We start from the raw sequence: 25,572 nt of genomic DNA on the forward strand, positions 1-25,572 counted from the left end.
GATCCCTAGTCAGAGATCTAGATCTCATATGCGGCAACTTAATCAAAAGAAAAAAGATCCTGCATGCCACATGCCAAAACTAAGATCTAGAAGAGTCAAGTAAATAAATATTAAAAGATAATGTGTGAACACCACAAAAAATACAGGATATCATAAAGGATGAAACAGAAAACACCTTTACTACTCCCCAAAAGTAAGCACCGCTAACATCTGGGCCTATATCCTTCTGGTCTTTTTTGTATGACAATATACACACACAACATCTCTTATATTTAATTTGACAAAACAGTAAAGACATCAGATTTTTTCAAATTAATCAGGTCTTGGAAATACTAAAGGGATTGTCCTAATTTAGCTAAGAAATAATTTCAAAGTTAATTTGGGGGGAAAAAAGATACATGAGACCAACTATAAGAAAAGGAGGGGGAGTAGGGCTATCTGCATGAACAAATCCTCAGGTATGGACAAAACTGCGATCCAAAATGGCAAGTAAAAGAGACCCAAACCTGAGAATTTAACACGTCAAGAGAGTATTTTTGAAAATCATTGGCTAATTCAGTAAGTGGTAGATAAATGGCTAACCATCTGGTAAAAAGTTTGATGAAGATCCTTATCTCATGCCAAATATCACTTATCAAAATGCACATTACGAATACATACTTTAACAACGAAACTGCCAAACATTTAAAAGACTGAAAATAATCATGAGGTATGGTGGTGAGGTTATGGGCAAACGGCAAACTTTCTATAAGGAAACTTGGTAGCGAAGGTAAAAATTTTAAACCCAGCATTTCCTCTTTTATTTCCTAATGAAATAACCAGGAAAGTTTTAAAAATGGGTCTCCATTTATTGCAATGAGTTGTTGACTATAACGCTATTTAAACAGTAAATGACTGGAAACAAATTATCCTTCAGAAAGAAGTTGAATAAATGAGTTACAGTACATGTTAGTGACACAAGTATGAATTTATGGATATAAAACAGTATATATACTATAGTACCAATTTTTTAAATATATGTAAATGGATAAGACAAGAAAATACACCAAGATATTAACAAAACTTCCATCTCTGGGTGGTAATGATACAGATGATTTTAATTTTCTGTTCTCTTCTACCTTTTCTAAAACTATATTGAACATTTTTTTGTTTTAATAATTTTAGATTTATAAAAAGTTAGGGTATATGGGGAAAGAACCTAAGAAAGAATGGAGCTCTATGTGTGTGTATATGTGTATGTGTATACATATATATATATATCTGATCCATTTTGCTGTAGAGCAGAAACTAACACAACACTGTAAATCGACTATACCCCACTATACTCCAATAAAAATTACTTTTTAAAAAACTTACAAAAACATAAAAGAATTCCCATATACCTTTCACCTAGCTTATCCAAATATTAACATTATATATAACCACTGTACAATGATCAAAACTAGGAAATTAATACTTTATTAATTTATTATGTTTAAAATAGAAATTAAGAACACAAAGGGCCCCCACTGCTGACTTTACTTGCTCTGCCTGGCTCCAAGGTCTTCTGCAATCTGAGCTCACCACACTGAGCCACAAGGGCACTCTGTGCCCCAGGAAGGGGCCCAGGCCCTAGACCTGAAGATCTCAGCTGTTTCCTGCTCACATATCAGGGTGCTGACCACAGGCAGTCACGTTATTTAGCTGGGCCTCCAGTCTCCTTCCCTTTGTAATAAGGGAGGTTAATATCTACGTCTCCTGCTTTAATGAGGCTCCTTAGAGGAAGAGGCTCACCAGTCAAATCCTTCCTTTCCTTCTAATTCCAGCTCTTCTTATTTACCTCAGGTCACACTGAACATTCCCTTCCTGAATTCCAAATGAAGATCACGTCCCTGTGTGGACTCAAGAACCCTAATTAAATTCTGCTTTCCAATATGCTTCAGAGTCAACCCCATGATAGAAAACTAAGAAAAATATCAGCAAAGAGACCATGAAGCCACCTGCCTTATCCTTTGCCTGGAGGCAAGATTTTGAAGATTAAGGGCATGAAACAATGCTATGGCTTTTAATAGTAAATAAAGCAGGATATAAAACAGTATAAACCCCCATGTACCTTCCCCAGTTTAAGAGCCACTCCTATCAATCCAGAGTGGATAAAGCTGGGTGTCTAATAGAGAGGGAAAAAAGAGTGAAACTGTACTTACTGGGCTTAACAGACTCCAAAGGGACAAACACTTGGGCCAGAGGAGTGTTCTGGGAAGATGGGGAAGGAGCCAATGGGCCGGCCTCCCAGGACCAACCTGGAGAGGACTTGGTACCTGGTGGTACTTCCTTGGGGATACTTTTCTGTGGAATATAATTCCTGCAAAGAAATAATAAGATTGGAAAAACTGTAGAGAAATCTGGGAATCTGATTAGACTTTCTGAAGAACAAGGGAAAAAATAAATATACATGTGTATGCATATGTGTATATGTACATATTTTCAGGGTATACGAGTTTAGAAAAGTAATCTAACCCATGCCTCAATTTTATCTGCAAAATGGAGACATTTTAATGTTTATCTCATAGGGTTATAATAAGAATTAAATGAGAAAGTATATGAAGTGTATCTGTGCGCACACAATAAGAACCCAATAAACTAATTAATGTTGTCAGGCAGTCATGTTACACTGGCCACATCATTCATACTTCATGATTTTGTCCCTTTGGAACACAAATCAAAAACAATTTTGGAAAACCTAAGTCCAGACAGAAGTGACCCACCAAAATTAGAATGTCAAGTGGGTATAAAGAGCAAACTAGGAAGAAATCTGTCAGATATAAATAAGAATGACCTCCCAGCACAGCTCCATCTCAACCCAGTTCGGAGGTCTCCACCAGGGACACAGGCTCCCAGGGAGCTGTCTGGGGAAGGCAAAGTGCTCCAGCCTTGCCAGAGGCAAAGGGACAGGATCTATGAAAATGTGTTTACATTCATACCTTAGAGCAACTCTATTTATATAAATCTGTACTACAGAAACTCTTTAGGTGCCTCCACACTGCAAGTTACGTAAATATCCCCAAGAGGGAAATGACGAAGTATACATTATATGTATATGAATTATTACTCAACTATCAGAATGAAGCCAATTTACATGAATGATGAAAATGTATCAAAGATGTGTGATATAAAAAACCACAGTGGGGTTTCCCTCGTGGCTCAGTGATAAAGAATCTACCTGCCTTCATGCCCTAGGCCCCTGCTCTGCAATAAGAGAGGCCACCACAAGAAGCCTGTGCCCCGCAGCTAGAGAGGAGCCCGCTCTGGCTGCAACCAGAGAAAAACCAGAGCAGCAACCAAGACCCAGCACAGCCAAATGTAAAATTATTTTTAAAAAGTTAAAAAAAAAACCCATAGCATGGCACAACCTGTAAATTATAACCTCCCTTGTGTAAAACAAGCCACATATTATTATATGTGCAGGATAAAAGCAAAGAAGGCGCATTCAACCTCGTGTTTAGGGAATGGTATTTAGGATTTTCTATATGATCTATTTCTCTAGTGATCAAACATCGCTGCAAACTAGTGAAATCAGGAAAACAGAAAACCAACCTATAAAGACCAAAAACATCATCATCAGCTACCGCTGATGTTACTCCTGAAACCGCTTTCCAGAGGTCCTGGCCTTTGGCGTGTGTCCTCCTGACTCGGGGTGGATGGGGACTTAAAGGGGTGGCACACAGGGCAGCCCTCAGGGAGAGCGGCAGCCCGGCCAACGGCACACAGGAGCAACACTTCTCGGCTGCCTGCCCACAAGACTCACAGAGATCCCGGAGGCGGCTGTGGGGAGAGGAGGTCCAGCAAGTTCCTTTCTGCAGAAGGGCTCTGAGCACCACCAGCTGGCAGCGTGCTGGTGGTGGGGTTCTTCTTTTCCTGACAGCAATTCTGACCTGCAACCTGTCAAACCAGGAATGGCTGAAGTAAGGCCAGCGTATGAATGACTGTGAGCCGTGGTGACACCATGGCACAGCTCTCCTGACCCCAAAGCCACCGCAGAGCAGGCTAACCACGTCTCCTAGGGCAGGTGGAGAAAGGGCGAGAGGGCCTGACTCCTGAGCAGACCTTTGGTAAGCAAGAGTCTAGATACAACGGAAGAGGGCAGGGACAGAAGAAGAGCAAAAACACGTCTCCCTCCAGGGGTTTAAGCCAGACAGTGGAAGTGAGGGAGAGGCTCTGGACCTCCGAGTCCACAAGAGCCACCAGGCTATGCTGTCCCCCTCCCCCCTCCCCGGGGCAGTGCCGCCTTCATGAAGGCAGGTTTGAGGGACCTCCCCTCTCCTCTCCAGCCCCCAGGAAGAGCCTCCTTACCTTGCTTGTAGCTGGGGCATCACTGATTCCTGCAAGGAAGGAACACCGTGGAGATGCACATCAGTAACTCTACCTGATACAAGCTGGAGACTAAGGCCATCCTTTCTAGAGCACTCAGAAAGCCGAGACAAAGCAAATTACCGGAACTCACTCAACTCATTCATGGCAAATCTGAGACTGGGTACAAGGAAGATCTCTCTGAACTTCCCAGTATAACCCACTTCTTTCTAAAAACAGGCACACACTCCCCAAGGGGAATGGGCTTACTCTCCCCCTGGGAGTCAGGACCACGCTGTGCCAGCTCCCCCCAGACACCACCCTTACCTAAGGCTGCCAGGTCCTGATGCAGTAAAGATGGCGTCACAGCCCCAGCCTGCTCAGACCCGCTGTCCTCCAAGTCAATCAGGGGGCAGTTCTTCACGCAGCCTGTTGGATTCTGAAAGACTAGAAAACAGACAGGAAAATAAATACGAGAGAAAGCTCCACTTCCCTCAGGCCTCCTCCCAATCAAAAGACATCACACCCTCTTAGCACACCCCTGAAGAACCCTCCACTGCCGTTGATTGGCTTGACTCACAGCCTTTAGTGGCATCTGAAATACGAGGCAGCCAGAGGAACTGCCTTCCCATCCCTGCCATCACAGAATCCTCTTACAGTCCATCCAACCAGGACAGGAGCAGAGCGGATTGCTCCATCTCAGAGGCCTTTGAGGTTCTGACCACGCTTATCAGAATCATCTCACGTGCTTGATAAAAATTTGGGGTCCAGCTCCAGGTAATCTAGGTCCAAAAAGGTCTAAGAATCTGCATTTCAAGCACTATTTTAGACCGATTCTGATTTAGCTAGCCCTGCACGAGGAACAATTGATGGTCAATCTTCTTTGGTGCGTAGCTCCCCTAAGTAAGCACTCGCAAGAGGCACAATCTGAATCTGGCCCCAGAAGAGCCACCACACACTTCTGTTTACAAGCTAGTTGCTGCCCAGCAGTTGATGCGTGATGGCACATGGGGCAGAGTCTGGCTGCATAAAACCAATTCTCAAGGGAAAGGGAAAAGAGGGTGTGTGCTCTCATTTCTACACCATAACCCAGAATGTTCTGAGGAGTCAGTTCTTTCCCGGGATTTGCAGGCTACCCCAAGCAGAGGGTGGAAGATGCTCTCTGCACATACCTCTGGACACAGGTATGTCTCCCACAGAGCTGGCCACTGTGTTCCCAAAGGTGACACGGCCCTCCATCACCTGTTTGTACAGCAGAACTCCCTGTGTGAGGAGGTCATTTGCCTGGAGAATCTCCGCTGAAGAACAAGAGAAAAATCAGAATCCCCCGTTTAGCAACCAACATTCTCAGTCTTTTTTAAGCCATCCACAAAGCAGCAACCACACAGCTCTACCAGGTTCAGTATGACCATGCCTCCTGCCCCCAGGTCACGAGACCAGGCCCCTGGCAGACCCAGTCACTCAAGTGCTGAACCTCAACATTTCCTTCTCAGGTTGGAGGAGGAACCAAATCTTTTCACTTTCTTGGTCTGTACTGCCCAATATGACAGCCAACACTTGAAGTATGGTCCTTTTAAGTGAGGAACTAAATCTTTAACTTAGTTTTAATTTAAAATTTAAACTTAAAGCTTTTTCATCAATGTGGATGCAAATATTAAAAGACATTTCTGGGACTTTATTCAGTCATTGGAAAGTGTGTAAGGAACAATTTGGTACATGAATCTATATTTTCACCTGTAAATTTCATAAAATCTAAATACAGATCAAGCATTCCTGATGGAAATTGAACATTCAAATCGAAATATCCAGATAAACAATGCAGTGGATTTCAAAAATCTCAAGGGTATCTCAGGGTCTGGTTTACCTGTAAGAAAGGATCTCCTGGGAGAGAGAATAGCAACAGGGGCAGGGGCTGTATGTAACACTGCAGGCCACCATGCTAGGAGAAGCCTTCAAGAGCAACCAACTATTAATTTCCTGTCAGTTTTTAAACTGAATGGAAGTGAACAAACAAGAGGTTGAATGTATTTGGCATGTGCAAGGTGTTTTAAATTTCATTCATTTTGGCTTCACTGCCACCAGAGAAAATAACAGGCTTAGAATACCTACATCACAAAAGCCCCAGAAAACCAGACACCATGGGCCTCGTAACATCACCTATGATGTATTCTTGCTCCTCCCCCACACACCCTCATTTGAATCTGAATCTGAACAAGATTCCTGATTCAATTTATAAGAAATCAAGAATTCCAGAAATATCAGGAATGGAGAAACATTAAACACCAAGGGAGATGCCATCAGAAAAGTGAGACCAAGAAAAACAAGTCAAAGGACATGTTTTTCATGCATGAAATTAAAAAAAAAAAAAAAGCAAACAAACAGGAGGCTACCACTGAAAGAGACTTAAATACCAAGCATGGTTTTCCTTTCTGGTTCTGATTTATAACAGACTTTAAAAAAGAAAAAAAAGGGTCAGCAAGAGATGAATAGACAGAGAAATGCCCAGGAAATCTGAACGCTGATAGATTACCCCAAAATGTTTGGAATTTGCTTAAAAACAGAACTGGGGGTGTGGGGAGGGGGAGGACAAAGGGACAGTGCAGTACAGGTAAAACAAGATCAAGACTGACTGTGAGCTGGCAATTGTGAACAGAAGGTGAAGAGGACACGGACACAGAATCCCTTTTACATGTTTTGAGATCTTCTAGAAAATAAAAAGCTTTAGCCATTTCTATACTTGGGCACAGGATTTAAGTTCTCCCATGTGCCCTTCACTCCACATTGGCCACGTCGCTGAGCTCCCCAACCCAGCCCCTGAAGGCACTCTGGGTGTGAAACCTCCCAGACATGCCCCTCGCAGCTGCTTCTCAGATCTCTCAGAGGTCTAGTCTTTCTGCAAGTCTTCAGTGGGAACTGCTCTTCCTTCTATCCCCTTCACACCCAACTCAGATGGTAAACCTCCACCCTTTTCTATGTTTGCAGGCCTGCTGCTCATTTCTTGTTCAAGCCCAGATTCCTCTGAAAATTGCAAGAATCAACTCAATCAATGCCATCCGCAAGCGCAACCACTGGAACACCTAGAAGCCACCATTGAGTTTGTGTGTCAGCAGCACAGAGGAAGCCCCACGGCAGGCAGAGAGCCCCACGCGGGTCCTACACTCTGGGCTGTGTGCTGCCTACGCCTGGAGAATAAGACCGTACCGAGCGCCTCATCGTCGTCAGTGATGTCACTCGCCAGCCGGAACAGGGTGGGCCGCAGCTTTTCACACCTCTCATACACGACCTAGAAAATAGTTTGTTACATAAAATTCTCATTAAGTGTGCTATAAAAAAAGAAAGATCTCAAGATGTGTAAATGTGGAGAAATGGGAACTCTGAAACACTGCTGTCTCAAACATAAAATGATACAACCACTCTGGCACTTTTTAAAAAGTTGACTATACACCCAGTCTATGACCTAGCAATCCCACATTGAGGTGTTTACCCAAGAGAAAGGAAAATACATGTTCACACAAAACGGTCCTGAACACAAGTGTTCAGAGCAGCTTATTTCATAATCACCTGAAGCTGCAAGCAACCCAAATATCCATCAACAGACAAATGGATATGCATGTTGTGGTACATGCGCACCACAGTTTCTCCAAAGCAGAGAAGCCTAACCTACGCCCAGAAAAGGCAGGGGTGGAATACTGCATCATTCCATTTATATAAGAGTCTAAGAAATGTAACTTGATCAGCAGTCTTTCTCAGTCGTGTCCAACTCTTTGCAGCCCCACAGACTGTGGCCTGCCTGGTTCTACTGTCCATGGAATTTTCCAGGCAAGAATACTGGAGTGGGTTGCCACTTCCTCCTCGAGGGAATCTTCCCGACCTAGGGATGGAACATGTGTCCCCTGTGTCTCTTGCACTGGTAGGTGGATTCTTCACCACTAGTGCCACCTGGGAAGCCCCAAACTAACTAGAAGGGAAAACACGAATCAGTGGTTGCTTGGGAGAGAGGCGGAACAAGAGGAGGAGAATGAGACAGTTTGAGGGGGTGGGAACATGCTTGTTATTTTGACTGTGTGAGGCCTTCTTGAAATCTGTGCATACTCTTAGGATGTCAGTCATCCTGAGTCCCTCCTGCCTTTGTTTTTGAAAGGAGCACCTACCTGCAAGGCCGCCTGGTCTGGCGGGGCCTGTCCCGGCTTGCGGTATGTGCTCAGCATCTCCTGCAGCACCTTCACGTGGCTCCGAACTTCCTCCACAGCACTGACCCTCCTGGACACCTTCTCCGATTTTTCTTGTTCCTTTCGGAAGAAAGACGATGAAGTGAGGACAGATGCTCTGGATAAAGCTTGAATGTGCGCCGGAGAGGCGAGCTGTGCTGTGCAGAGCTCAAGGAAGCCACCAAAACACTAAGTGGGTGGAGTGTTCACTCAGCGGGCAAGAAGATGCTCAAGGTCTGGAATTCCTGGGACAGACAAGGGGGAGCATGTGTCCACTGTATCACCAGCCTCTATCCCTCTGGAAAGGACAATCCCACACCTGGATTCCCACACCAACACTGGTCATTGAGACAGAAACTAGGGTCTGTGAAATGCTTTGAGCTCTTGGACAGAAATACTTGGAAGCACATAGAAGTTTCTGCTTCCAGGCACCACCTTGCCCTTCAGGGAGCTCACAGCTGTTCCCTGGTTCAGGGTTAGGCAGCTGTCTCTTCTTCAGCTAACTGTGCCCCCCACCCTCAATCACACACACACATATACTGTCCCTGCTGCCAAGTTGGTTCAGTCATGTCCGACTCTTTGCAACCCCATAGACTGTAGCCCACCAGGCTCCTGTCCATGGGACTCGCCAGGCAAGAATATTGGAGTGGGTTCCCATGCCCTCCTCCAGGGGATCTCCCTACATTGTCCAGCCCCTGTCAAATGCTGGTTCTGCAGAACCCCCTGGAAAATGCCCACCTCCTTGACCAAATTCTTGATCAGCCGGTTTGCAGCCTGAAGATCCTCAGGATGGTTGCTTTTCAGAAGCCTTGTCAGAAGCTGGAAAGGGAACACGACTCAGTGAAACTAATTCCCTGCGTCAAGTGGCCCAGAGCAATAGCACCAGCAACAGCAGAATTACCCGTCACAACAGCTCACACATTTAAATGCATTACCTTACCAAATCCTCACAATGACGCAATGATTTAATGATCGTGACCATCGTGACATTCCCCACAGAACACTGGTGTTTCAAAGGGGAATGGAGATGGATGTCGCAGGAGACATCTGGCCAAGTCTGGAGACATCGTTGGTGGTCACAACTGGGGGCAGTACTGACACCCAGCGGGTAGAGGTCAGGGGACACCTGTACCCCACCTCACAGCGCATGACAGCCCCCAACAAGGAGTTAACTGGCCCAAGATGTCAACAGTGCTGAGGCAGGCTTAGACCACATACTCTGATGTGAGAGACCTCGGGAATCTCGTCCACTTTGTTCCCAATGCCTAGCGGAATGCCTGACATGTGGAGTGAGTCACTCTTCATTGGATAGATGGCAGGAAAGATGGAGAGCCATCTTTCTGAGCACCACAGTGTCTAAGCAGCTGGCCCAAGCTGACACCAGACTGACTTTCTCAGGAGTCCACGCCACACCTCCTCCCCTGCTCCTCCTGAGGACCCCACAGGAGGAGCCAGAGGGAAAGCTGCCCAGAGCCCAGCACAGCTCTGCTCATCCTGCCCACAGTCAGCACCCAGATCCAAGGGAGGAGGACAGCTGACAGACGCGGCTGGAAGGCAGAGGGCACCAGAAGAGACCCATCCTCGGACTGGAGTCTTCCTGGTCCTACACTCACCAGACCTCTTGAGTGACCGAGAACAGTACTGACCAAAAGCACTGCCACCTTTTGGAGGCACCCTGGAGTTATCCCCACGTCGTGGCCTAGGTCTGGACCACCTCGCTTTCCCCTCCCCTCTCCTTAATGATGTCTGAGGAGCAGCAATACTAGAGGCAGGAATGCAAGGAAAACGGGCGAGATCAGGCTTACTGATGCTTTCTCTTTTGATCTGAGCCAACGTGCAACCCATGCTTTCCTCCCCACTCCCCTTCCCCAAACACCGCACACACTCTGGATACGACTGACCCCCCAAACTACCCACTAGGGTTGGCCTTTCGTACGTTCTTTCCCTTGGGAACACCGAACAGATAAGGTGGAAGACCCAAAGAATAGGTCACTTATTTGACCTCTCCATGAAAACGACATACAGACCCTACGACACCTCTCTCTGCTCCAGAGAGAACTCACCCCACCTCCCCACATGCCAGTTCTGATCAGAGGGTACTGGAGGGGAGTCCCTCAAAGAAGAGGTCGGCTCAGACTCCAGGTTGGCCTCCACGGTCAGGGAGAAGCTCCTTACCTTTGACTTTTCTTCATCAGCATCAAAGATGGAGCTCTTGGGCCAGGGAGAAGGTGGGGGCAAGATTTTATCCACTGGAAGTTTAGGGTCTTGCTTTATGATTCCTAAAAAAATGCAATTCATGGATATGCTGATACAAATACCTGCTGACTTCAGCAGGATCCAGTACAAAGTCCAGAAACTCCTGGTTCCTGATCTCCCACCAGGAAGACACTGTCAGCGACCTTAAAGGGAAACACCCAGGGCGTGATCAAGGCTCTGCATCCTCCCTTGGGAGAATCGCAAGCTGGGGATGGTCAGAGCCAACTAAATCAGAGCACAGGCAGACCCTAAGACTAGCAATCTACGGTCCCTACACTATATAAATACTGACGATTTTATGCAGGTATACAACCTCTCTGCTGCTGCTGCTGCTAAGTTGCTTCAGTCGTGTCTGACTCTGTGCAACCCCATGGACTGCAGCCTACCAGGCTCCTCCATCCATGGGGTTTTCCAGGCAAGAGTACTGGAGTACGTTGCCATTGCCTTCTCAGACACAACCTCTCAGGGCCCAGAAACGAGTGTAGGATCTTTGATACTCATAAAAATACTGAGTGCATGTGACGGGGGGGAAAAATAGCCCTCCTAAATCCGGTTCCTCCCACAGAGCCTGAGAGAAAAGGAACGTGGACTCCCAGCTTCGACACAGGACACACTCTGGAGCTCACTTCACAAGAGGAACAGGCTCATTCTCCAAAGGCCTCACAAAAAGAGAATGGGAAAGGCCCGATGGCCCACCGAAATTCATCTCTCCCCAGGGAGAAGCCTCACACTGCCGGGGGAAGGACAACACACCTGCGGTCCTTAGAAGAGTGGTGAAACCTAAGGCAGCTGGAAGAAAAGAACGGAAAAGCCTGCACCCCTGGGTGCAATGTGCAAACGTGTCCTGGCCCCAGCCCGAGATGGGGTGGAACAGGATCACAAACAGGTCCCTCCAAGACCAGGGACACGTGCCTTCCTAAGACCGAGGCTTAATCAGAACAGAACCACCACTAGCGCCAGGCGAAGGGCATCAGGGAACAAGTAATAAAGGTCTACTGTCAGGACAGGCAGTGGAATAAGAACTCTTCTGAGATGTAGAGCAAGAGGAAGACCCAAAGCTGAGAGCAGAGTAGATACTGCGAGAAACTCTCTAGGCCATCAGCCCCCACCTCAAACACGAGCCAACACCAGAGGAATCTGAAACCTGGTATAGTAAGGGTAACTATAGCAACAACCATCTCAAACCCAGCTCAACTCCTGCTGAATTCTTTACCAGCTGAGCAACAAGGGAAGCCCAAGGACACTGGAGTGGGTAGACTATCCTTCTCCAGCAGATTTTCCTGACCCAGGAATCAAACTGGGATCTCCTGCACTGAAGGCCGATTCTTTACCAACTGAGCTATCAGGGAAGCCCCAATTCCTGCTAACCAGAAGGAAAGGTCTGCCCACTTTCAGGGACTGAAATTACTTGCTTCAGCCTCGATTACTGTGTCTACTGGACACAAGATCTCCAGCTTTCACCCAAAAATGACAAACTGTACAGAAAAGCAAGAAGGAACAATCACTGTGGGAAGGGAAGGCAGCGCAGTCAGACCTTGTTTCTTTAGCATCTGATAAGCATCTCGGATCTTGATGTCCTCTGGAAACCAGACTGTCCAACTGAAGAGTATTTCAATGATTCTTCCCTTAACTTTTTCTGTAGTCCAGGAGCCTAGGTACTAAAGATAAAAAGGAAAGGGAATTACTGAGCTGAAGGGCCTTAGTGAGACAGAAGAAAGGGCTAGAGGTCATAATGTTCAAAGAATGACACAGATGTTGAGGATACAACAGAAACTAGTCAGAACCAAATAGGTGCAAGATGGTGGTGCGATTCGATTTCTAGTAGACCTTGAACCTCATTACACACTCACTGCAATACATCAGCTAAAGACACACACAGCCATGACAGTCCCAAGCCTGACCATGAAAGGCCAAAAAGAGAATAGTGGCCCAATTCCTAGAAATCTCCACCCTGTCTTTCATAAAATAGTAGGACTAATCCTCCCACTTGTTACCCTATGAAATTACTGAGCCCACAAAAACTAACACCCCATATTTCAGGGCCACTCTCATCTTCTGAGACAGCCTACATTCTATCTATGGAATGTATCTCTCTACAAACAAATCTGTTTTCCCACTTAGTTCTCAGGGCAGAGCCCCCTTGCCTGCCCACTTGAACCCTCACAAGCATTCTGTATTAATAAATCTACTTATGTATATTCTGCCTCTTGCTGAATCCCTTCTGTGCTGAGACATAAAGAACCTGAGCTTCACAATGTCATGTGGCAGCTCGGATGAGAGTGGGGTTTTGGGGGAGAATGGACGCATGTATATGTATAGCTGAGTCCCTTTGCTATTCACCTGAGACTATCACAACATTGTTAATTGGGTATACCTCAATACAAAATGTTTTAGGTGTTAATTAAAAAATTAAAACAAAACAAAACAAAAAGAACCTGAGCTTCAGTAAGTCCTGATTTTAATTAAAACAGTGGGGATTTCTTTGGTGGTCCGGCAGCTAAGACTCCATGCTCCCCGTGCAAGGGGCCTGAGTTTGACCCCTAGGCAGGGAACTAGATTCCACATGCTGCAACTAAGACCTGGTGCAGTCAAATTTAAAAATAAAAAAAAAAGAGAGAGAGATAGTGGGTTTTAATCCCAGCCCACAGGTTCAAGTCTCAATCTAAGTTTTGGCTGGGTTCAAATCCCATCCGAGTTGGGCAGTTTCATTAGTAGACTGCCCAGCCCACAGTATCACTGAAGAGATGGCAGCTGAGAAGCAAGCTGCTCAAGGCTGGTTGAGAGGGCAGGCACAGCGAGAGGACAAATCATCTGGCACCCAAGCCCAGCACTCTCTGAGTTTCAAGGAGTCAACCTCCAAAGCCACGAAAATTCAATCCCACCATGTACTGGCCTAGGTTAGAGCCACTGGGGGCACTCATTTTTTTGGAGTGTAGAATAAAAATATATTGGGAATGAAAATAAGGTAAAGTGAAAGGAATTGCTGAAACTCAAATGTTTTGAATCATTATTTCTTAAAAGATCCTCTTTTAACCCTGGTGGTCCAGTGGTTAAGAATCAGCCTGCCAATGCAGGGACACAGGTTTGATCCCTGCTTGGGGAAGATCCCACATACCATGGGGCAACTAAGCCTGTGAGCCGCCAATGACTGAGCTCACACGATGCAACTTCTGAAGTCTGTGCGCCCTAGGGCCCGTGGTCCCCAAAGAGAGAAGCCTCACAGGGAGACGTGCACACACTGCAAGTAGAGAGGAGCCCCTGCTTGCCGCAACCAAGACACAGCATGGTCAAAAATCAATACTACTACTAAAAGATCCTCTTAAAATAAATAAAAGGATTTATTAATCCTCATAAAAGAATTTTGGAAATTATATATATAATATATATGTGATAGATATAATTTCCAAAATATTTGACCTTTCTCCTCAGTTCCTCCTGGCACAGAACTTCAAAGACCTTTGGAATTTCCTAAGTGATAGGAAGTGAAGTGAAGTGAAGTCGCTCAGTCGTGTTCGACTCTTTGCGACCCCATGGACTGTAGCCTACCAGGCTCCTCTGTCCACGGGATTTTCCAGGCAACAGTACTGGAGTGGATTGCCATTTCCTCCTCCAGGGGATCTTCCCGACCCAGGGATCGAACCCGGGTCTCCCACATTGTAGACAGACGCTTAACCGTCTGAGCCACCATGGAAGTCCCAAGTGATAGGAAGGTCTTTGTTATTTACAAGTCCTCCCCAGGGACCATACCCAAGTTTATGCTGAACATTCCTGGTGGACACCTGGCTTCAAGGGAGGGGCTGACCATGTGATCAGAGGATTGGAACTATGTATCTCATTTATACCCTTTAAAATAAAAGGATATTATTAAGTATAGTGCTTTTCTGTGTTCTGTGAATCTTTCTATCCACTGAATTAGGCAACCTGGCAGAGGGGGTCAAAGGAACCTCTGAACTAGTAGCTGGTCGGGCAGAAGTGCAATAGCCTGGGGATCCCCGAGACTCATGACGGGTGTCTGAAGTGGACGTAGTCTAGGTAGGACTGAGCTCTTAACCTGTAAGGTCTTAGGGACACCCACCGTGAGTGGCACAGAGAGGGGCCAGGCCCTGGGCGCTCACCTTTGGGGACAGCACTTTGATGAGCTCGTTCAGGAAGCGGAACTTGGCCACCTCGTTGTGGAACTTCTCCCCACAGTGGTTCACACACGTCTCCAGCACCTGCACAGACAAAGGACCCCCATGAGAAGGTGAAGCCATTGGCCCCACAGCTCGTCCCAAACCTGGTAAGTATTGGTTGGAACCATGGGTCAAGGCTGAGGTCACTAAAGTTTGGGAGAAAGGATGAGACTTTCAGATTAAGTAAAAAAGCATTTGTTTGCTCTTGTTGTAACTGACAGGTTTGTGTCCAGGAAACCACTAGGTGGGGGACTTGGAGGTCACCCCACCTTTTATGGAGACCCTCTGGGCAGGTGAAACTGGTCAGAGAATCACTTCCTTCTTTCTCCTCAGAGGCAGAAATCATACATGGAATACCCAAAAACTATCAAACCTGCTGGCATTCAAGTGACAAATTGAGCCCGTAAACGTTTTCTTTGGTCCACACCATTAACATTTCAAATCAGTCACTGATACTGAAAAATCCTGAGACTTCATCTGGATTTCCAGTTTCTCTTAAACAGGAAGTTCTAGCAACACTCGGCCCAAACTCATCCCTGGCAATAGCCAGCAGGTCCTGCTGTGCAGCTGCCCTCTTTAGACTGGACGTGGTCTCTCTGGTTCCTCCTGTAGATGGCTCACTCACTTATGCTACCAGTCTGGCCCTGTGGGCACTTGACCTTGCCAGCCCTGGTCTAACAAGGGCAAGAGGAAATAAAGCCTTCCTTTCCTTCCTGCAAGGCAGGCTCAATGCTACTCTCCAGGAACAGATCTACAATGGGGCAATCTGAGCCCAGAACTCCCTCTAGCCTGCCTTCTGAAGGCCAGGGAAGGTGAACCGCTCAGAGGCTGTTTCCCACACTGAAATGCTAGCCTTGGGACAGGCTAAGGGGCAAGGGGCAAGACAAACTCACTGTTAAGGCATAAAGAGCTTCTTTCTCTTGTGGAGACTGGATCTTGTGGGCCAGCAGCCAGGGCGCATAGGTTGAGCTAAGGGAAAACAAAGACTCTGGGCGGAGAGGAACACACCAACCGGTCTGGCTGAGCATGCTCGGTCAAGCCCCCTCTCCCCCAGGAGCTTGGGTCCCAGAGCAGAGGTAGGATGTGACTGCACACGACCATGCACGAGCCCCCGAAGGAGGTCGGCTCCCAGCCGCCCCCACATCTCACAGCTACGCTTCCAGAACACACCATCCTCTCCCCAGTCCACCCACCCTTACAGCTCCCAGACCTGTATGTAACTTGGTCTAGAGCAGCACAGACCTTATTTGTTATTTCAGAACTACTCAGTCAACCCTGGAGCACAAAATGTGATCAAACTTCTTGTTGCTTTCAAAATGAATATTTAGCAACATGGAGATAAAATATCTGGATAACTGACTCATTCCTCAAGTTCCCATCCAGGGGACTTCCCTGGCGGTCCAGTGTGGAAGACACCACACCGCCACTGCAGGAGGCAGTTTGATACCTGGTTGGGGAACTGAGATCCTGCAGACCGTGCTTCACGGCCAAAGAACAGGCGGGGAAGAAAGTTCCCATTCAGACACTTCAGAAATCAAATTCAATGAAATCTTAACCTCTCTTCCTCTGCTTTTTCTTAAAAAAAGACTGTATTTAAATTAGCTCAACAAGCTTCCCTGGTGGCTCAGTAGTAAAGAATTCGCCTGCAATGCAGGAGCTGCTGCTGCTGCTAAGTTACTTCAGTCGTGTCCGACTCTGTGTGACCCCATAGATGGCAGCCCACCAGGCTCCCCTATCCCTGGAATTCTCCAGGCAAGAACACTGGAGTGGGTTGCCATTTCCTTCTTCAATGCATGAAAGGAAAAGTGAAGTCGCTCTGTCATGTCCGACTCTTCGTGACCCCATGGAATGCAGCCCACCAGGCTCCTCCGTCCATGGGATTCTCCAGGCAAGAGTACTGGAGTGGGGTGCCAATGCAGGAGACATAAGTTTCATCTGTGGGTTGGGAAGATCCCCTGGAGAAAAAAATGGCAATCCCCTCCAGTATTCTTGCCCGGGAAATCCTATAGACAGAGGAGCCTGGTGGGCTACATGGGGTTGAAAAAGAGTCAGACCCAACTTAGTGACTAAACAACAACAACAAAAGCATCTGCTGTGGCTCTGAAATGGACATTCAGCAACATGCTGCTAAATATAGTATAATCTGCAAATAAAAAAAATTATTTTAAGAACACACTGATCTTTCACATTACTATGTACCCTAGTTACATTCTATCCCTAACATTCAGAGAGCTCCTCAGCAGTAGTGTTTCATAAAAATTAGTTAAAAATTTTAAAATAATTGCCAGTTACAAACTTTTTTAAGAAAACTACATGAATTTGCTATTTCTAGAAAAATAACATACTCAGTAGATCATGGAGGGAGGAAAAAAAGGAAACAAAGCCTAAGCTACGTAAAACAATCCTGAGAAACACAGGCAGGCACGCATAATCTGAGGTGCCTATGTAAGTCGGACATGTGTGTGACATCACCTTACCCGTTGGGATCAGTGTTCACTTGGTCACAGAAATTCTGGATAGCTGACCAATCCTGTTCTGACATGCTTGGGTCTGTGGCTTTATCTGTCAAGGAAATAAAAAGTAGAACTGAAGTATAATAAACGGAAACATACACACCACTCCACATCTCCACCCCTCAAAACAGGACAACAGCCAAGGACTGAGTGTATCACACCTCCTGAGGATGGGACGCAGCACGCAGACAGCCGGCAGGGTTGGGGGTCGACCGTGCTCATCACTCAGGCACGGGTATGGCCCGTGACTCAGGGACTGCTGACTGCATGAACGAGCAACCTGGTTAACCAGGTACTACCCTGAAAGGGGCTCCATCTCCAGTGCAGGGGTTGGCTTATGCGCACCTTCTTCATGCCCGTGCCGACCCCCCACTGTGGGGGGTGCAACAAGGATGGGTACAGGCCAGCATCTATGCATAGGCCACAACCTGCAAGCTTCTTTTTTATTTTTTATTTTCATTTTTTTGGCTGCACTGGGCTTTCTCAAGTTGCAGCTTGTGGGCTTGGTTGCTCCACGGCATGTGGAATCTTTCTGGAGCAAGGATTGAACTCAAGTTCCCTGTACTGGCAGGCGGATTCTTAACCGCTGGACCACCAGGGACCACCAAGAACCCGGAAGCTTCTCAGCCATGTGACAGGAAGACCAGAACTTACAGTGAAGTTCTGAACAGCTCCCATTATGTCCCCCAAGTACCAGGCCAAAACCTGAGCCTCCGCTTACTGAAATCCTCTGTCCCACCTAAGCAGCTTCTCCACGTCAGTGGCTTATGCTGTCTAACAAGAGGACCTCCCTGCCGTCACTCCTCAGAATGCCATTTCTCTCTGCTACCATACACATATGCCCAAGGAACCCAGGTCCAGTCACACTAGGGCCTCCCCACCGGAACATTCGTATTTGTATGTAATCTGAGGACATGTGGCATGAAGGGAACCAGGGCACAGCCCAGAGCAGGAAACACTTGGAGAAAGGGGGCTTGTCAGAAGGCCTAATGTGAGCCCACGCTCCACCGAGGGGTGGGGCAATCCCTGACTTCCTGCAATCTTTGTGGACTCTTTCCTGGTGCTAGATGGTAGCAGCTTCTTCCCCTCCCACTGCTGCTGCCTAGAATCCCTGTCCCAGCAAGGATGACCATTCCACAGGCCTGGCCTTTCAACTGAAACAAGCCACATTCTCATAAAGTAGTTGCCGAGACTGTCTTTGTCCTGCTCTTTCATAACATTTCCCCTACTGCCCTCTGTCCAGCTTATCCTGGACTATCCGCCTCTCCAATGAAACTTTTTACTGGTCCTGACAGACAAGCTCTTTCAAACTCTGCAAGTAATTCTTATGGTCATACTTCTGACACTACTCCTTTGGCTTGAATGTCCACTTCTCTCTTCTCTATCCATTCTCAAGGTCATTCTGAATTTCCATCTGCTGCCAAAAGCCTCCTCCACTGCTCCAGCTCCAACTAATTCTTCTCCCTTCTCATTACTTAAGAGTTTACAGGGGCTTTCCTGGTGGTCCAGTGGTTAAGAATCCACCTCCCAGTGCAGGGGAAACAGGTTCGATCCCTGGTCCAGGAAGATCCCACGTGCTGCCAAGCAACTAAGCCTGTGCAACTAAGCCTTAGCAACTACTGAGCCTGTGCTCTAGAGCCCAGGAACCACAACTACTGAAGCCCACGTACTTAAAGCCTGTTCTCTGCAACGAGAGAAGTCACCGCAATGAGAAGTCTGTGCGCTGCAACTGAAGAGTAGCCCCCACTCACCGCAACTGGTCAAAGTGCTCATGTAGCAATGAAGACCCAGCGAAGCCAAAAATTGATAAATAATTAAAAACAAAAAAGACTCCACAGTCAACCAGAATTTAACTTTCCAGACGGTAGTCACTTTTATGTCATGTGGAAGTCGCATGCCCCTAGCTCAACAATGAGATTCAAAGGACAGGTCCTCAATCCCCCACCTTCCCACCCATCAGCCCCACCCTAAGTGAACAGAGACAACAAAGAAGAGCAAAGGAATCAGGTTATCAGTTTCCCCATGCTCCTCACCTTTTTCCTCCTCAAAGCTCTTTCTCTATGTTCCACCTCTCAAAATGCTATTCACCCTTCGAATCCCAATTCAAATGCCACTTCATAAGGACTTTCTTAATCACCCACCCCCACAAAACGGAAGCCATCTCTTCCATCTCAGAAGACCCACATCCCACCTGCTCTTTTAGGATAGGGATCTCCAGCTCCATCCTTTATTAGTTACATGTCATTGGACTCTCAGAGCCCCAGTTTCCTCAACTATAAAATAAGGAAAACGGTACCTTCCTTGTGGGATAGTCATGAGATTCTCAAAAGATACTGTCTAAGGCTTCCCTGGTGGTCTACTGGTTAGGACTCCATCTGTCTGTGAACTACAATCACTGAGTCCACATCCTGCTACTACCGAAGCCTGTGCACCTCGAGCCCATGCCCCACAACAAGAGAAGCCACTGCGATGAGAGGTCTGTGCACCTCGACCAGACTAGCTCCCACTTGCCACAACTAGAGAGAGCCTGCAAGCACCAAAGACCCAGTGCAAACAAATAAATGAATCTTAAAAAAACACAGTGTCTGAAATACTCAGTATAGCCGCAAACATTAAGTAATCAATAAAAGACAGACGATCTTGTAACAGTCTTTGTGTTTTCCTTTAAAAATATGTATACAACTTAGTACACTTAAACTTCAAAAGTCTGTTCAAAACTAAGGCAGAAGCACTATGTTCCCTACAATGCTTGGTACAGTACCTTAGGCACAAAAGAATTACTCAGGAAGTAAACTGAAAGCAGTGATACTCAAGAGTCTGATTAAGGAGATCTGACTCTACAGGGACCTCCACTCAATGCTCTGTGGTGACCTAAAGGGGAAGGAAATCTAAAAAAAAGCGGATATATGTATATGCATAACTGACTCACTTTGCTGTACAGCAGAAACTAACATAACACTGTAAAGCAATGATACTCCAATAAAAATTAATGAAAAAAGGAGATCCAACTCATCTGAACTACTTCTTTCTGTATCACTAAAACTTCACAAAGCTTCAGTTCACGACAAGGTCAAGCTTGATACCTAAAAGACTTTCAGACCTCAACACATGACTCTGTGACAGCAGTTCCCCAACCTTTTGGACACCAGGGGCCAGTTTCATGGAAAATAATTTTTCCACAGACGAGGAGGGGGCGGGGCGGGGGGGTGGTCTCAGGATAATTCACATTACCTTTACCGTCTGCTCTCATATGAGAATCTAATGCCACCACTAATCCAACAGGAGGTGGAGCTCAAGCAGTAATAATGATGGGGAGCGGCTGTAAATATATTAACAGATGAAGCTCCGCTCATTCACCCGCTGCTCACCTCCTACTATGCAGCCTAATTCCTTACTTGCTGCAACCTGACAGGTACCGGTCTGTGGCCCGGGGTTTGGGGACCCGTGCTCTATGACCCAGCAGCAGAGAAAGCAGGCAGGACCCTGTTCATCAAGCAGAGTCCAGCTCTCTCCCTCCTCCCCTACCACCAAGTCACCAGGTTTTCCAAAGAAAGGAAGGGAAAAAAAAAAAAACTCTACAAGCATAATGTTCTAAACCCATAACCAGGGCAAAGCAGCAAAAAGATCCAAAAAGTAAGTTTTTTTATTTGCTATATCTATATCATAAGGATTCCCTCCAGGTTTTTCACAGCTCCCAAATAACAGCAATAAAAGTCATAGCTGCTGCCCCGCCCCCTTTGTTTTCTAAGAACTTGCTTTGTGTCAGACATGACGCTGAGTGCTTTCCTAGCATCCCTTTCCTGTAATCCTCAGAAAACTGAAGCTGATACTAATGTTAGCTCAGCATTTTATAGATGAAGAAATCTGCCCAGTCACAAAACTGGAAAATGACAAAAAAATCTCAGGTCTGACCAATTCCAGGGCCCAAATGTAAGTCTTCAGTTCTCTGACAAAGACAGGGCCTCTTTTGGGAACTAGGTTCTTTGACCTTTTTGCCACTAAGTTATCAGCTCCCTAAGGCAGGAAGGAGGCCTGTTTCATTCACCTTCCCACCCTCCAGCACCTAGACAGTCATCAGCAAGGATATCTGCTAATGAATGAATGATTCATCTTTCACTATTCGAAATCTGACCAGTTGGCTGGACATACTGCTGACACCAGGAGATGGCTACTCCAGTTCTGAAATAACTGGGTCTCCAAACACCTAATCCCATCCTGCCAAGCTGTTTCAGTGGCCTTGAGCAGGTCCAGAGACAATAATTCCCAGAGGATTTAAAAAAATTTTTTAAATTAAAAAAAAAAAAAAAGGAAGACAGCCAAGCCCTCCAGCTGTGAGTGAAATGGCTTTTTTTTTCCCCTTCCCCCAGGGTAGTGGGGCGTGGTTAGGGGGCCTGGTGCGAGTCTGCAGAATCTTAGTTCCCTGACCAGGAACTAAACCCAGGTCACAGCAGGGAAAGCACTAAATCCCAACCACTGGACCGCCAGGGAATTCCCTGAATGGTTCATCTAACAGTGACTAATTCGAAAGCTAAATCATCTCACATCAGCCACCACCCCACCCCCAGGGTCATGACCCTGGTGTTAAGAGCAGCCCGTGCTAGTCAGGGGAGCCCTGGGGCTGTGGGGAAGCAGTCACCTTGAGAACACTTAGAACTCAATCCTGTGGCAGTGAGTATGCACTGGGTGGGGCAGATACACACCAACCCAGACATCAAGCAGTGCTGAAAGGCCAAGATCCAGCATAGGAATGATGGGTCCAAGATAAAGAATCAGCTCAGTTCCAGAGAAGCTGGGAGAATATAAATAGATCGAAATCCAGAGGGAGGCAGCAAAGTGAGGATGGAGGACAGGACTTATCACTTGGGAGTCGGTCCAAGCAGATGGAAGAAGATCACAGAGCATCCAACTAAGCTAGTGCCTCCCTGGCAGCACTAGCAGAGCTGAGACCAAGAGGCCCCAGCGATGCTGTTAATAGCTCGAGACTCCGCTGGTTAAATCGAGTATAGCACCCCATGCCACCAGGCACAGGAGGCTTTTCATTAACAAAGAGGAGGCAGCTCTAAATGCAGTCATGTGGAACAACGCCCAAAATAAACTAAGTGGTAGGGGCCGGGGTGGAGGGGGGCCTGCAAAAAGTCCAGAAGCTGCTACTTGTACTTTTAAAGCTTGAGCTTCTGGTGAAACAGGTTCCTGGCGTTCCTTTGGGGAACTACTCCTTCCCAATTCTAGGTCCAATGTTTTTCCTTTTCTGGCAAACAGTATGAGTTTGTTTCTGCCACTCTCTACTAAGAAGACTAGTGATGATAATAGCTAGCATTATGCCCGGGCACTGTTCCGTGTGCTTGAGACGCACGAACTCCCCTGATCCTCAAAACCCCAAGGTGCCAGTCGCTCAGTCGAGTCCAACTCTTTAAGACCCCATGAACTGTCTCCCATCAGTGTCCTCTCTCCATGGGATTCTCTAGGCAAGAATACCGGAGTGGGTTGCCATTTCTTTTTCCAGGGGATCTTTCTGACCCAGGGGTCAAACCTGGGTCTTATGCACTGCAGGCAGATTCTTTACCATCTGAGTCCCAGTGGGGCATGCTATTACATTCCAGCCTTAGGGACACAGCTGCCTTGCTTGCTGAGGTAAGATCTGTCAGTGAGATGAGCTCTGGGGTCTTCATGTGCCCCTGGAGTGACTTCCTTCTCCACCCAGCATAGACTCAGGGACTTTCCTTCAACTACACTCCAGTCCTTGCCCCACCACCAGCCTCTCTAGCACACGTCCATCCACGTACCACCTCCACTGGGCCCCAGCCCCCACAAGTCTGGTTCAACAGTTTACTTTCTCTGCTCCTATGGCAGGCAGGGGCAGGGAGCTGGAAACCACACAACCACAAAGACTACAAGATACATTTCTGAAGTCCATTCAGCACTCCAAAGCCCAAACTCAGAGGATCTCAGGTGCAGAGGGGAAAAGGTGGGCCCTCTGTCCCAGGGCACATCTGGAGGCATTTTTGGTTGCTGGACTGGGAAGGGGGTCTGTGCTGTTGGGAAAGGTTCTAGCCCTACCCGAACGACTGGAAGATCTCAGAACTTTGGGACCACAATGGCCTAAAACAGCTGGAGCTTAAGGATCCCCTCCTAAACAGTCTTGGTTCCCTTTTTCTCCCCCACCTGGGTCAGTGGTCGGCTGGTCTCTAACCCAGCCCACTTGACTTTTGCAACTCCACTGCCTCCTAGTTAACCACCTTCTTTCTGTCCCCAGCGTTTAACCCTGAGATAATTCAGTAATCTTTCAGTTGCCAAATTCAAAGTTCCCCCATCCTCCTTCTCTCTTTCTCAGCAGCAAAACCACCTTCCAACTACACCTTCCTTACAGACCTGCAGCTCACCCCCTCCCAGCAGCCTGTAGGCTCCACCTTCTCTCTCAGCACCCCACTCCAGCACCCACCCCCGACAACCCTGCTTTTTCCATGTTGAGATTCTCCATGTTCCATGCGCAAACTGTTCTTCCTAATGTGCACAGACAAGCTCACTGCTAATGAACTGAAGGTCTCAAGTTGACTCTCTGGAGTCAAACCAACTGCCCAGAGAGCTTCTCTTTGTGCCACAAGCACCTCAAAGTCCACAAGTGAAGCATCTGTAACCAGTTACCTGAGCCTGAAACCTGCAATCCAACCTAGATCCCTCTGGTCCCTTGCCTCTATTCTAATGCAGTAAGGCTGCTGATCGAACTAGCTAATTATCTCTACTCTCCATCCCAATACCTTTGTACTTCAGTCCTGACACACTACCAGAAGAGCTTTTCATCTACTCTCTGCCTGGACTCTACCATCCCTAACCAATTCAGCTCTTCACACAGTGGCAAGTGATGCTTTTAACAGAGGTACTTGATCAGAGGGGCTTCCCAGGGGGCACAGCGGTAAACAATCCGCCTGCTCGTGCAGGAGGCAGTCAGGAAGATCCCCTGGAGTAGGAAATAGCAACCCACTCCAGAATTCTTGCCTGGGAAATCCCATGGACAGAGGAGCCTGGTGGGCTACAGTCCACAGGGCCGCTAAAGAGACAAGACTGAGCACGAATGCACACTTGATCAGAGTTTCTGGCTCTGACATCTCCCCGACTACATCAAGGATAAACTCTGAACTCCTTTCTGCAGCCCACAAGACCCTTTAAGATCTCGCCCGAGTTAGCCATGCAGTCTCTTTAGGCTTTGCACTCCTGCAGCAGACTTCCTTCTTCCCAGAATGCTCCGCACTCTTTCCCCCAGCTTTTGCTCATGCAGTTTCCTGCATCTGAAATGCTGTCGCCTCCATTGTTCACTCAAATGCTATGTCCCCTGAGACAATCCCCTCGTAAACAAACCAACTCCCACCACTGCCCCTTAAACAAGCCCAGTATCCCTCCCATTTGCCTTAACGTAGCAAAGTGCTGCTCCTATCGGCTTCTATCACCTACTCAGATATATCTTTGAGAGCAAGGGCTCTGCCTTACGCATCTTAGTACTCCCAGCACCCAGCAGAGCCCAATACAAGGAGTATATGCTTTGTTCTCTTGGAATTTCAAGAACCCAATCGGTAACGCAGGGACAGTAACTACCCCTAGGACTGCCATGAGTCTTACATGAGACAATAACAAAAGTCTGGCCAGAAGGAACTCGCACAAAAGGTTTAAAGGGCTTCTTTTGACATTAAAGTCGGGAGCCAGAAAGAGTTCTTTCCCAGAGGATGGGTGTGTTGCACAGCTAACTCTAAAAGTGCCCTTCTCTAAAACGAGATTAGTAACCGAAGCTGTCTCTAGGGGTCGTAATAAGGATTAACTGTGGCTGAAATGCCCTTTAGCAGTGTTTGGCATAAAAGTGAAGCTCAATAAACCGTAGCCATTATGTTGTTAACAGTGTTTATGCACCGCGATGGGGGCAGGGGGGCGCAGAGCACCCAGCCTCGGGTCCGCAGCCGCGGCAGATTCCTGGGGTTCCTCTCCAGGCCCGCCGAGGAGATCCTCCCACCCGTGCCGGGCCCTGCCTGCCTCCTCGGGCACCAGCCTTCCCGCGGCCACCTGCCCACCCGCCAGCCTCAGAAGAAAGGCCCGGGGAGGCGGGAAGCGAGG

At 47.2% G+C, this 25,572-nt stretch overlaps 1 protein-coding gene across 3 annotated transcripts in view; it reads right to left on the minus strand.

The window, feature by feature from the left end:
• The window catches only part of GGA2 (golgi-associated, gamma adaptin ear containing, ARF binding protein 2), a 37,149-nt gene that overhangs the window by 3,679 nt on the left and 7,898 nt on the right, over window positions 1-25,572 (minus strand). Inside the window, exons 2-14 of one of the 3 annotated variants that reach the window (XM_010837202.1) lie at window positions 17,440-17,524; window positions 15,856-15,931; window positions 14,906-15,004; window positions 12,325-12,448; window positions 10,710-10,813; window positions 9,273-9,353; window positions 8,478-8,615; window positions 7,528-7,609; window positions 5,499-5,624; window positions 4,654-4,773; window positions 4,330-4,358; window positions 3,785-3,918; window positions 2,184-2,341 (exon numbers count right to left, since the gene is read on the minus strand). In XM_010837202.1, the coding sequence (XP_010835504.1) occupies window positions 2,184-2,341; window positions 3,785-3,918; window positions 4,330-4,358; window positions 4,654-4,773; window positions 5,499-5,624; window positions 7,528-7,609; window positions 8,478-8,615; window positions 9,273-9,353; window positions 10,710-10,813; window positions 12,325-12,448; window positions 14,906-15,004; window positions 15,856-15,931; window positions 17,440-17,524 (1,356 nt within the window). Of the gene's footprint in view, window positions 1-2,183; window positions 2,342-3,784; window positions 3,919-4,329; window positions 4,359-4,653; window positions 4,774-5,498; window positions 5,625-7,527; window positions 7,610-8,477; window positions 8,616-9,272; window positions 9,354-10,709; window positions 10,814-12,324; window positions 12,449-14,905; window positions 15,005-15,855; window positions 15,932-17,439; window positions 17,894-25,572 lie in introns of those variants that run through there. The other 2 variants (XM_010837203.1, XM_010837201.1) reach the window with 2 other exon arrangements.

This window comes from Bison bison, unplaced genomic scaffold (assembly GCF_000754665.1).
Source record: "Bison bison bison isolate TAMUID 2011002044 unplaced genomic scaffold, Bison_UMD1.0 scf7180017864072, whole genome shotgun sequence".
In the NCBI taxonomy this organism is placed as follows: domain Eukaryota; kingdom Metazoa; phylum Chordata; class Mammalia; order Artiodactyla; family Bovidae; genus Bison; species Bison bison.